Raw genomic sequence first — 13,441 nt, 5'->3', positions numbered from 1 at the left:
TACCACTTTGTATTGTGGGTTAATTTTTCATTTGTATACTTTGCCTTTTATTTTTAATGTTTGTTTATTTTTGAGAGACAGAGAGAGCGAGTAGGGGAGGGGCAGAGAGAGAGAGGGAGACAGAGAATCCGAAGCAGGCTCCACGCTGTTAGTGCAAAGCCCAAAGTGGACCCACGAACCGTGAGATCATGACCTGAGCCAGAGTCGGATGCTCAACCAACTGAGCCACGCAGGCGCCCCTATACTTTGTCTTTCTTATTGGAGTATAAATTCCTTTGTGTCATGAACTATTTTGTAATTCTGACATAACCCTTTATACAGCTATTATTGATGAAACATTTATCTAAAGTGTGGTTTATTACCTAGTACCTCCCTCTGTTCTAACTGGTCAGTCTTAACTTAATCTCAGCCCTGCCTTTCCCAGCTCTTTACAAAGTAAAATTTTACGCTTTCTTTGAAGCACTCCCCAAAGTACATATTGGTATTATTCTTCTCCGACTGATGTTACCCATGGAATTTTACTTTAAAATTCTTACTTCTATGTTTGTGTGTGTGTGTGTATGTTTAGTTCAATACTACTATATACATATAAAATAATAGCTCTCATTTATTGAGTACTTATTCTGTCTAAGCACTTTATACTAAGAGTAATCAACCTAATAAGATAGATAGTTGCTACAGTAGTCCTGCCCTTTCTGTGGTTGCACTTTTCCTCAGTTTCACTTACTCACTACCAACTGCAGTCCAGAATCCGATGACCCTCCTGACATATTGTCAGAAGTCAGTAGTAGTCTAATGCTACATTACGGTGCCTACATCATTACCCTCACTTCATCTCATGATGTTGGCATTTTATCATCTCACATCCTCACAGGAAGAAGATGAAAGATGAGCATAGTAACAATAAGATATTTTGAGAGAGAAACCACATTCACATAACTCTTATTATAGTATATTGTTGTAATTGTTCTATTTTGTTATTGTTGTTGTTAATCCCTTACGATGCCTAATTTATAAATTGAACTTATTCATACGTCTGTGTGTACAGGAATGAAACAAAATATATGTAGGTTTTGAAAGTATCCTGGATTTCAGGCATCCATTGGGTATCTTGAAAAGTATCCCCCTACAGAGAAAGGGGGAGGTTTCTGTATTATTATCCCCATTTTACAGATGAAGAGACTGAAAATAGAATTTAAACAGCTTGTTTATTGTCACTCTGCTAGTGATGAGTGGAGCTGCATTTGAACCTGGGGAGTCTTGTTCCAGAGCTTTACTGCTGTGTAATTCTGTTTTTTGATATGTTGTCTTAGAATTTGTTTATCTAATTTCTACATGTTTTGTCCCTCCTGTTTTGTTATCTGGCAGAATCTTGATGATTTCTGTTTTTCTTTCTATTTAACAAAGCCTCAAACTCCAGCGCAGTTATTTGAATTGATATTAAACACTTAAAAAAATTAATAAAAATGGAGGTGTGACATATTTATTTGGCTGTTCTCGCTATTGCTTATGCTAACATTTTCTGTTTAAATTTCAGGGCATTTGAATCTGAAATTCGATTTTACACTGGAAATGATCCTCTGGATGTTTGGGATAGGTGGGTCTTTTTTATTTAACAAGGGCAATAGAAACTTAACAAATGAGTCCTTATGACCATACTTCTCAAATTAGGGTATACAGAAGTATGTCAGAGTACAAAGTGGTGTCTTGGGGACATGGAAAGACAGAATAATGATAGTGTTTCTTCTTGAGGTGTTCAGGACTGAAGAAATTTCAACTTTGTGGCAGGCGGCTGAGAGCTACACCCTTTTTATCCCCATCCTCTTTATTTCCCAGAGGTATAGGTTAGCAATATTTGGTAAAGCTTGAGGGATATAGACTTAGGACATGACATTGAGGACCTCTAAATAAACATACTTCCAATATATTAGATATTTCTGCCTAAGAAAGTCAAGAATGGGTCTTGGTGCAAGAACAAAAGTACACGTTAAACTTTAAAATTATTTTTTTCCTTTCCATTCAGGTATATTAACTGGACAGAGCAGAACTATCCTCAGGGGGGGAAAGAGAGTAATATGTCAACATTATTAGAAAGAGCTGTTGAAGCACTACAAGGAGAAAAACGATACTATAATGATCCTCGATTTCTTAGTCTCTGGCTCAAATTGGTAAGTCGTTCCTCAAGTGCCATCTGAGTTTAAAATATTAAACCAAGAGGGGCTCCTGGGTGGCTTAGTCGGTTAAGCAGCCTACTTCAGCTCAGGTCGTGATCCCGCAGTTTGTGGGTTCGAGCCCCGCGTCAGGCTGTATGCTGACAGCTCGGAGCCTGGAGCCTGCTTCAGATTCTGTGTCTTCCTCTCTCTCTCTGCCCCGCCCCCATTCACACTCTGTCTCTCTCTGTCTCTCAAAAATGAATAAATATTAAAAGAAATTTTAAAAAATAAAATATTTAACCAAGAGATTTTTTTCTAGAGCTGTTTGGTACACACCAAAAAATGGCAACACTCGAGCCATTTAATAGATACTAAACATTTAGTAAAATACTCAATGTTTGTTAAATTGGCTCTATTTAAAGATAGATTTTAATGTAAGGGTTTTTTACCCCTTTAAAAGTGATCATAGGGCCATGCAACTGTGCTGGGGGGGAGGGTGTGTAGGAGCCAACACATGGCAGTAGCATGATTGTTTGGGAACAAGTTTTTGTAGGTGATTCTGGTATTCCTTTGTCTCCTTTTTGAGAATCATTACCATAAAAAGGTAAATGTTTTTTATGTAGTATATTGCTGCATCCAAAAATATCTGCCTGACCACTTTGTACTGTCTCATTTGACATGTAGTTCTTTTATCTAGAAAATTTTTTTATGAAAACATCTTCAAATAAAATAATGATGTGGGTTTCCTAGGTATTTACTTCATTGATTTTATCCTAAAAGAGATTAGAATAAGTGATAAATATTTAGACTAGAATGTTAGATAATAGATAACTAGATAATGGATAATTAGATACTTCTAAAAATAAATTATTAAAAATTAAAAATAGGGGAAAAATTTAAATAAATAAATAAATACATACATACATACATACATACATACATATAAATAAAAATAAAAAAATAGGGGGCCACCTGGGTGGCTCAGTCAGTTGAGCATCTGGCTTTTGATTTTGGCTCAGGTCATGATCTTGTGGTTTGTGGGTTCGAGCCCCACATGGGGCTCTGCATTGATAGCATGGGGCCTGCTTGGGATTCTCTCTCTCCCTGACTCTCTGCCCCTCCTCTTCTTGTGCATGGACTCTCTCAAAATAAATAAATAAACTTAAATAAATAAAAATAAAAAATAGGCATGGCTCAGTCAGTTGAGCATCTGACTCTTGATTTCAGCTCAGGTCATGATCCTAGGGTCATGGGAACGAGCCTCATGTCAGGCTTCATGCTGAGCATGAAGTCTGCTTAAGATTCTCTCTCTCTCTCTCTCTCTCTCTCTCTCTCTCTCTCTTTTTCTCTCTCACTGTTCCCCTCTCCCACTTGTGCATTCTCTCTACAAAAAATAATAATAATAAAAATCTATAAAAATAGATAATTCTATAACACTAAATAATTCAAAATAATAGAATATTTACAACAAGCATTATAATATAAAATACTGACATTTAAAATTGATAAAATTTCTGGCTAAAACATATCTCTTGAGAGCTTATCTTAAACTTCAAATAGGGACTCCTAGGTGGCTCAGTAGGTTAAGCATCCTCCACTTGTGCTCTATGTCTCTCTCTCTCAAAAATAAATAAACATTAAAAAAAAAAAAACGTTCAGGGGCACCTAGGTGTCTCAGTTGGTTAAGCATCTGACTTCAGCTCAGGTCATGACCTGCTGTTCCCAAGTTCAAGCCCTGCACTGGGCTCTGTGCTGACAGCTCAGAGCCTGGAGCCTGTTTCAGATTCTGTGTCTTCCTCTCTCCCTCTCTGCCACTCCCCACTTGCGCTCTGTCTCTTCCTCTCAAAAATAAACACTAAAAAGAAATGTAAAAAAAACCTTCAAATATTACTAATAAAGGAAATTAGGTAAATCCTGAAGGCATACCTATCTTGGTTTCCGTAGGACATTTGACATATTTTGGCATCATTATTGACTAGTTGGAGAAATTATCTTAGAAATATCAGTGATAGGAATTTATGACAAAGGATGATATCCAAAGAATGCTAAACAGATTTGTTAGCATGGGGACTATGGTCCTTGGTAGCATGCTGATGGATTTTGTTTTTCATTCTATCCTATATAATACTCTTAACTTATATAATGTTCTTATGTGTGATTTATTAAAGGTTTGGACTAGATAAACCTCTAAAGTAACTCTTAATCCTAGGATTCTATGATTATATTTACTTGGAACTATTAAAAGTAACAATTGGAATAATTTTTCTGTTCGTAAATGTTAACCTGGTGCTGGTACTAAAGAGTAATGACATTGTCATAACATAAACAGCATAGTCTAGACCAGTGCTACTGAAAGAATGGTCCGGGGAGTGTTCAAGATAAAAGTTCCGAATAAGCATTTAGAGGTTTGGTTAACAAATTTGACATTACCACAACATCCAAACACATCATCATTTTTCTAGTGACTTCTATTTCTATTGTAATTTTTAAAAATACCAGTCAACAATGGAATGGAAACTTTAAACACACACACACACCGAAACTGGCCCCTTTACCACAGGCAGTCTAGTCTGAGAAGTACTGGTCTAGACACCCCTCATATTCAAATGATCAGCAATAATTGGAACATAGTAGATAGTTAGCAAGCATATTAATCTATTTTGCTGTTTTTATTTTTTCCCTTATGGTCAAGAGGAGTAACAGTTGGGTTCTTCACTCTACTCCTTTCTTTTGCTTTGCAGAAAACTTTCTCCACTCCAAGAGTTATTTTTTTAAGGAATGACTACAATCTAGCTAAGGAAAAATTTGTTCTTAGAAAATATCCAGGATTTTGAGTTAAAAGTATAAAATTGTTTTAGTTGGCTTGTTAGGGGTTACCAAAAAGATTTATTTAACTTTTGGATATATTAATCTAACCATGTGGTCCTTTTATTTATGTTATTTCTTAAGTGATCTCATTCAGCACTCTGGAATAACCTGATCTTTACTGGCTGTTTTATGCTGAACCAGAGCTATTCAGAAAGCCATTAACAAGTGCAGTCAATGTTAACCTTTATTTATGTAGTAACAGATATCAAGGACCAGATCTGATACTGATAACATATTCAGAATTATAACTTTGCTTGAATCACCATCACATATGGGAAAACATCACTAATTGGGATAAGCAGAGAACTCCATTTACTGACTTACTACAAAATTAAACTATGAAATATTAATTGTTTTTGTCAAAGATATAAGTGGAGCATTTCATTTATTCAACCTTTTTCTACCAGACCCTGGTTAGGAACTGGAGATATAGTGGATAGCAATGTTTTGTGCCTTTGTGGAGCCTACTTTATTGGGAAAGACAGATGTTAAGCATTTAATTGTCACAAAAGAGAAAGAGAGAAATATCGAGTTGTGTAGAAGGGAATACATAGAATGAGGACTTAACCTAGGCCAGACAATCAGGAGAGATGAGAGAAACTATATTTAGTAAATAAACAGGAGAAAATGTTAGCCTCCTTAGTAGTATAAGAACTCCTAATTAGAACACTGAAATGCCATTTTTATATGAATTTAGAAACTTAAAATAGGTATTTTCTGTGAAATTAGTATTTGGGAATAATTACTAGCTTTTTAAATTTGTATAACCCTTTTAGAAAGCAATTTGCTACTTTTTAACATAGTTCTACTTCTAGAAATTTATCTTAAGGGAATAATATAAAACATGAAAGGTGGTGTGCATGAAGATATTTGTTACAGGGGTACCCGGTGGGTGTGGGGGCTCAGTCAGTTAAGCCTCTGACTCTTTAAAAAAAAAATTTTTTTTTAACGTTTATTTATTTTTGAGATAGAGAGAGACAGAGCATGAATGGGGAGGGTCAGAGAGAGGGAGACACAGAATCCGAAACAGGCACCAGGCTCTGAGCTGTCGGCACCAGGCTCTGAGCTGTAAGCACAGAGCCCGACGCGCGGCTCCAACTCACGGACCGCGAGATCATGACCTGAGCCGCGAGATCATGACCTGAGCCGAAGTCGGCCGCCCAACCGACTAAGCCATCCAGGCGCCCCAAGCCTCTGACTCTTAATTTCAGCTCAGGTCATGGTCTCATGGTTTGTTGGTTCAGGCCCCACATCAGGCTCTGTGCTGGCAGTGCAGAGCCTGCTTGGGATTCTCTCTCTCCCTCTCTCTCTCTGCCCCTCTCCCAATTGCATATGCTCGCTCTCTCTCTCTCTCTCTCTCTCTCTCTCTCTCTCTCTCTGTCTCTCAAATAGACTTAAAAGAAAATATTTTAAAAAAATATATTTGTCATAGAATTATTTTCTATCTGGGTAAAGTAGAAGCTGTATATCCAAAAAATAGGGGAATGGTTAAATGATGGAAGATTACTAGATAGAACATTATTCATCCATCTGAAAGTAATAAAGAGTAAGCAGAAGCATGGAAAAATGAACCCTGAACTGCTAAGTGGAATTAAAATTTCCTTATGATTAAAACTTTATAAATGATAAAAATCCTTTTATGCTATTTAAAATGATATATGTTCCTTTTTTTTCCTTAAGGGAAAAAAAGACTGAAGAAAATTTGTCAAACTGTTAATGGTACAGGATTTTTATTGACATGTTCCCCCACCTTCTTACTACTAGAATTGTCTACATTATAGCTGGTCTTAAAAGATCGCTTGTAAAATGCAGATTTGACCATATCATTCCTTTGCTTATAGTTCTCCCACCGGAACACACATGCATTGGGTATCAGGTAAATTTAAAATCGATTAGCTTGACATTTAAGACCTGTCACACTTTTTTTTCCCAAACTCCTGTCTTGTCTGATCCCACAAACTTTTAGTCTTCTCTGTCTTTGCTTATACTATTTTCTCTGTCTGGAATGCCTTTCCATTGCCATTTTCTACCAGATATAAGTCTATTCCTCCTTGAGGGTCACACTCAAATGTCATACCTTCTTGAAGTCTTCTCATCCCTTTTTCTTACAACTTAATCTCTTCTGTCTACTTTTTAGGTCTTCCCAGTTCCCTTATAACGTTATATTATAATAAATACATATTTTTTCAATGCAGAAACTACATATAGTAATGCCAGTGATTTTTTTAGCACATAATAGACAGTAAATGAATAGAAATTGGTTAACTATTAATGCTTTTAATTTGTTACAGGGGCATTTATGCAATGAGCCTCTGGATATGTACAGTTACTTACACAACCAAGGGATTGGTGTTTCACTTGCTCAGTTCTATATCTCATGGGCTGAAGAATATGAAGCTAGAGAAAACTTTAAGAAAGCAGATAAGATATTTCAGGAAGGGATTCAACAGAAGGCTGAGCCACTGGAACGACTGCAGTCACAGCACCGGTAAACTTCTCTGGAGCTTGTCTTTACTCTTTAATAAATATAAATAGTTGTTTTTGCATCTGAATAAAATGCTCCCCATGGCAAGTTTACTTAGTTACTATTTAATTTTTTAAAAGATCTATTTAAATATTTTTTATTTAACATATAGTAAAATTTGTTTGGTGTATAGTTTTCACAATTGAATAGGGACATGTAACCATTACTGTGACCAAAATATCCAATAGTTCCATTGCTCCATAGAATTTCTTTATGCTCTCTCTTTGTAGTTCAACACTTAGGTTCACTCCCAGTCCCTGGTAACCACTGATCTGTTTTCTAGCCCAGTAGTTTTGCCTTTTCCATGATATCATATACATTGCATCATATAGTATGTGTGGCGTTTTGAGTGTGTCTGCTTTCATTTAGCATAATGCATTTCAGTTATTAAATTGGTTCTACTTTAAAGATGGATTTTATATGTATAGTCTGAATACCAGTCTTTTGTTAGATATGTGACTTGTAAATCTTTTCTCCCAGATTAACTGTTGACTATGTTTTTTCTTAACGGTGTTTTATAGAACAAAAGTTTTTAATTTCGGAGAATTCTAAAATCAATTATTTAAAAGAAAAGAAAAGAAATTATTTTTTTGTATGGATCATGCTCTTGGTATGCCTGAGAGCTCTGTTTAGCAAAAAGTTGCAAAGATTTTCTCCTAAGTTTTCATCTTGAAGTTTAAAAAAAATTTTTTTTTATTTGGATATAGTTGATACATAATGTTACATTAGTTTCAGGTGTATAACATAGGACAAATTTATACCTTGTGCTGTGCTCACTGCAAGTATAGTTACCGTAGCTCTCCATACAAAGCCATTATAATAGTATTGACTGTATTTCTTATGCTGTACCTTTTATTCCCATGACTTATTCATTACATAACTGGAAGCCTGTGTCTCCCTCTCATCCATTTCCCCCTTTCCCCCAACTGGCAGCCATCAGTTTGTTCTCCTCTGGCAGCCATCAGTTTGTTCTCTGTATTTATAGGTCTGATTCTGCTATTTGTTTGATCTTTTTTTTTTCTTTTAGATTCCACATGAGTGGAATCATACGGTATTTCTCTTTCTCAGTCTGACTTAGATCACTTAGCATAATAGGCTGTAGGTCCATCCATGTTGTATCAGTGGCACCATCATGCTTTTTTATGGCTGTGCAATCCATTATACATACATATATATATATGTATACATATATGTACATATATGTATGTATGTATATATATATACCTTCCTTATCTATTTGTCTATCAATAGACATTTAGGTTGCCTTCTATTTCTTGGCTATTGTAAATAATGCTGCAGTAAACATAGGTGTGCATATATCCTTTCGAATTAATATTTTCATTTCCTTTGGGTAAATAAACACCCAGAAGTGAAATTATTGGACTGTATGACATTTTTGTGGTTAATTTTTTGAGGAACCTCCATACTGTTTTCCACAGTGGCTATACTTATTTACATTCCCACCAACAGTGTGGGAGGGTTCCTTTTTCTCCACATTGTCATCAACACTTTTATTTATTGTCTTTTTGAATTTAGCCATTCTGACAAGTGTCAGGTGATATCTCATTGTGGTTTTGATTTGCATTTTTCTTTTTTTTTTTTTTTTTGTCTATTTATTTTTGAGAGACAGAGCATGAGTGGAGGAAGGGCAGAGAGAGAGACAGAGACATAGACAGAGTCTGAAGCAGGCTTCAGGCTCTGAGCTGTCAGCACAGAGCAGGCTCGTGGCTTGAACTCACAAACCGTGAGATCATGCCCTCAGCCGAAGTCAGACGCTTAACCAACTGAGCCACCCAGGCGCCCCTGATTTGCATTTTTTCTGATGCTGAGTGATGTTGACTGTCTTTCCATGTGTCTGTTGGCCATCTGTATATCTTTGGGAAAATGTCTATTCAGGTCCTATGCCCATTTTAAAATCAGAATGTTTGTTTTTTTGGTATTGAGTTCTATAAATTTTTGTATATATTTTGGATATTAACCCTTTATTGGAGATGTCATTTGCAAATATCTTCTCCCATTCAATAGGTTGCCTTTTTGTTTTTTGATGGTTTCCTTTGCTGTGCAAAAGCTTTTTATTTTGATGTAGTCCCATAGTTTATTTTCATCTTGAAATTCTTATAGTTTTACTTTTTACATACAGATCTCTGATCCATTTTGAGTTAATTTTTGTATAAGGTATTGATCAAGATTCTTTTTTTGCATATGAATCTCAATTTGTTCTTGTGCCCCTTGTTGAAAAGACTTTCTCCATTGAATTGACTTTACACCTGTGTTGTAACCATATTTGAGGGGTGCCTGGGTGGCTCAGCCGGTTAAATGTTCCACTTTGGCTAGGGTCATGATTTCACTGTTTGTGGGATGGAGCCCTACATAGCGCTCTGTGCTGGCAGTGCAGAGCCTGCTTGCGATTCTCTCTTTCCCTCTGCCCCTTCCCTGCTTGTGCTTGTGCTCCAGTGTACATGCATGTGCGCGCTCTCTCTCAAATAAGTAAACATTTAAAAAACTTATATTTGACATTAAAAAATTATACTTGTGCAGTTATTTCCGTTTCTCTATTTTGTTCTTTTGATCTATGTATTCATTAGTGTATATCACAGTATCTAGATTACTGTAGCTTTATTTGTAAGTCTAGAAATCAAATAACAGGAGACCTCCAACTTTGCTCTTCTTTTAGCTTCTTTTTAACTAGAGTTCCTAGGGGCGCCTGGGTGGCTCAGTCGGTTGAGCATAGTACTTTGGCTCAGGTCATGATCTCATGGTTTGTGAATTCGAGCCCTGTGTTGGGCTCTGTGCTGACAGCTCAGGGCCTGGAGCCTGCTTTGGATTCTGTGTCTCCCTCTCTCTCTGCCCCTCCCCTGCTTATGCTCTGTCTCTCTCTCTCTCTCTCAAAAATAAATAAACATTAAAAAAAAATTTTTTTAAATAAATAAATAACTAGAGTTCCTTTGACTTTCTGTACAAATTTTAGAATCCGCTTTCTGGGATTTTGATTAGTATTGAGCATGAATTTAGTATAGTTCTCCTTTTATTTAGATCTTTGATTTCTTTGAGTAAGCTTTGAAAGTGTTTTGGGGGGGGAGGGGCAGAGAGCAGTGCAGAGCCTGATGTGGGGGGCTCAAACTCTCAAAAGGATTGTGACCTGAGCCGAAGTGGCATGCTTAACCGACTGAGCCACCCAGGCACCCCATGGTAGTATTTGTGTTTGAGGAATTGATTCGTTTCATCTATGAGTTTATGTGCATAGAGTTGTTTATAGTATTCCTTTATTTTCCTTTTAATGCCTGTAGGTTATGTAGTGACCTCCCCTCTTTCATTCCTGATATTGGTAATTGTGTCTTCTCCTTTTTCTCCTAGTCTGGCTAGAAGTTTATCGATTTTATTGATCTTTTTAGAGAACCAGCTTTGGTTTTATTGCTTTTTCTCAATTAGCTTTCTCTTCTTATTTTTATTAATTTCTCCTCTTTATTATTTCCTTCTTTGTGCTTTCTTTGAGTTTAACTTGCTCTTTTTCTAGTATAAGGTGACAAGTTAGATCAACTGATCTAGATCTTTCTTTTCTAATATAAAAAATTTCTTTGCAAGCACTGCTTTAGCTATCCCCCACAAATTTTGATACAATACTATATTTTTATTTTCACTCAGCTCAAAAATTTCTGATTTCCCTTATGTTGTCCCTTTGACCTGTGGGTTATTTAAAAATATATAAATTTAATTAAGAAATATTCAGAGATTTTTCAGATGTCTCTCTGTTACTGATTTCTAGTTTAATTCCATTATGGTTAGAGAACATAATTTGTATGTTTTCAGTTTTTTTTAATTTATTAAGTTTTGTCGTATGGCCCAGAATATGGTCTGTCATTGGTGAATATTCCATGGACACTTGAAAAATATGTGTTTTGTGCTGTTTGGCAATGTAATGTTTTTTAAATGTTATTTAGGTCTGTTGTGGTCTTCTGTTTCCTTGCTGATTTTCTACTTATTCTATCAGTTACTCAGAGAAGAATTTTGAATTCCCTTTTATTGTGAATTTGTCTCTTCTTTAAGTCCCATTTTTTTGCTTTATATATTTTGAAGTTCTGAAGGATACATATTTAGAATTGATCCCTTTATCATGATATAATAACTACAGTATCTTTATCCTTGGTTATATACACTTTGAAGTCTTCTTGGTCTGATATTAATATAGCTACTCTGGCTTTCTTTGTTTATATGATATATCATTTCTCTTTCTTTTCTTTTTTTTTTTTTTTTAACAGTTTTAGACTTGTGTGACCATCACCACAATCTAATTTTAGAACATTTTTAACACCCCAACATGAACCCCATACTCATTTGCAGTCACTCCCTATTCCCTCTCACCCACTTCCAGGCAACCACTTACCTGCTTTCTGTCTCTAGGTTTGCCTATTCTAGGCATTGCACATAATGGAATCCTGCATTATGTAGTCTTTTGTGACTGGCTTCTTTCACTTAGCCTAATCTTTTGAAGGTTCATCCCAGTATATTCATCATTGGTGAACGTAGTTGTATTATATATTAATATTTTATTCCTTTTTATTGCTCAGTAATATGTCATTCTGTGGATAGACCAGATTTTGTTTACCCATTCATTCATGAATGAGCATTTAGATAGTTTCCATTTTTTGGCTTTTGTGAAATACTGCTGCAAACATTCATGATACAGGCTTTTGTATGGATTTTCTTTAATTTTTATCTTATCTATGTCTTTCTATTTAAAGTGGGTTTCTTATACACAGCAAGTAGTTGAGTCTTGTTTCTCAGCTCTCACAGTGTCTGTTTTTAAATGGTGTGTTTAGAACATTTACTTTAATTATTAATTTTGTTGGATTTAGATCTATTGTTTTATTATTTGTTTCCAATTTGTTCTCTTTTATTCCTTCCTCTATTGCCCATTTCCTGCCTTCTTTTGGATTGTCTGAATATTTTTTAATATTTCATTTTAATTTATTTTATTGGCTTTTTTGTCTGTTACTATTTTTTTAGTGGTTGCTCCAGGGTATATTATAAACATGCGTAACCTCTAATAGTCTGCTCAGAGGTAATATATTACCACTTCAAGTAAAATATAGAAGCTTTATAACCATATAGGTCCCTTTATCTTCCCTACTTTTTTGATATACTTGTCATATGTATTATTACATCTAAATACACTGAAAACCCCACTAGACAATGTTATAATTTTTGCTTTCAACAGCCTTACATATTTTAAAGAACTTTGGAGGAAAATGGTCTTTTGTATGTATCATTTCTCTTTCTTCATTCCTGAAGCCCCAAGTTCTCCTCTAGTATAATTTCTCTTTAGCCCAAAGATGTTTGGCCATTCATTTAGAGTGAGCCTATGGCCAATAAATTCCCTTAGTTTTTCTTCATCTAAGAATGTCTTCATTTCATTTTAATTCCTAAAGGATATTTCCAATGGATGTAGAATTCTGGGTCAACAGTTCTTTTCTTTTGGTATTTTAAAGATGTTGTTGCACTGTCTTCTGGACTGCATGATTTCTGATGAGAAATCTGTGGTTATTTAATTGGTTCCTTCTCTATATGTATTGTGTTGATTTTCTCTGGGTGCATTTAAGATTTTTGCTTTTAACATTATTATTCAGAAATTTGATTATGGTGTGTCTAGGTGTGATTACCCTTGCATTTAATCCATTTGGGGTTTACTGAGCTTTTTGAATTTATAAATGTATGCCTTTTACAGAATTTTAAAAATTGTTAGCCCTTCTTTAAAAATGTTTTTTCTGTACTTACTATATCTCTTTTTCTGGGACTTCAATTACACATATATTAGACCTTTTGATATTGTTCCATAGGTCCCTGAAGCTGTCTTTTTTGTTGTTTTAGTTTTTAATTTTTTAACCTTTTTTCTTTCTGT

General features: G+C 35.2%; 1 protein-coding gene across 3 annotated transcripts in view; it reads left to right on the top strand.

Moving 5' to 3' along the window:
• BUB1B (BUB1 mitotic checkpoint serine/threonine kinase B) overlaps positions 1 to 13,441 on the top strand; it is a 50,034-nt gene that overhangs the window by 8,105 nt on the left and 28,488 nt on the right. For 2 of the 3 annotated variants that reach the window (XM_045059552.1, XM_045059551.1), the window contains exons 3-5: positions 1,538 to 1,597; positions 2,024 to 2,168; positions 7,313 to 7,509. In XM_045059552.1, coding sequence (XP_044915487.1) covers positions 1,538 to 1,597; positions 2,024 to 2,168; positions 7,313 to 7,509 — 402 coding nt within the window. Of the gene's footprint in view, positions 1 to 1,537; positions 1,598 to 2,023; positions 2,169 to 6,174; positions 6,238 to 7,312; positions 7,510 to 13,441 lie in introns of those variants that run through there. The other variant, XM_045059553.1, reaches the window with a different exon arrangement.

The sequence above is a fragment of the Felis catus genome, chromosome B3, assembly GCF_018350175.1.
Source record: "Felis catus isolate Fca126 chromosome B3, F.catus_Fca126_mat1.0, whole genome shotgun sequence".
Taxonomy (NCBI): Eukaryota; Metazoa; Chordata; class Mammalia; order Carnivora; family Felidae; genus Felis; species Felis catus.
The sequence above is the reverse complement of the archived record's forward strand: the minus strand, read 5'-3'. Positions and strand labels throughout refer to the sequence as shown.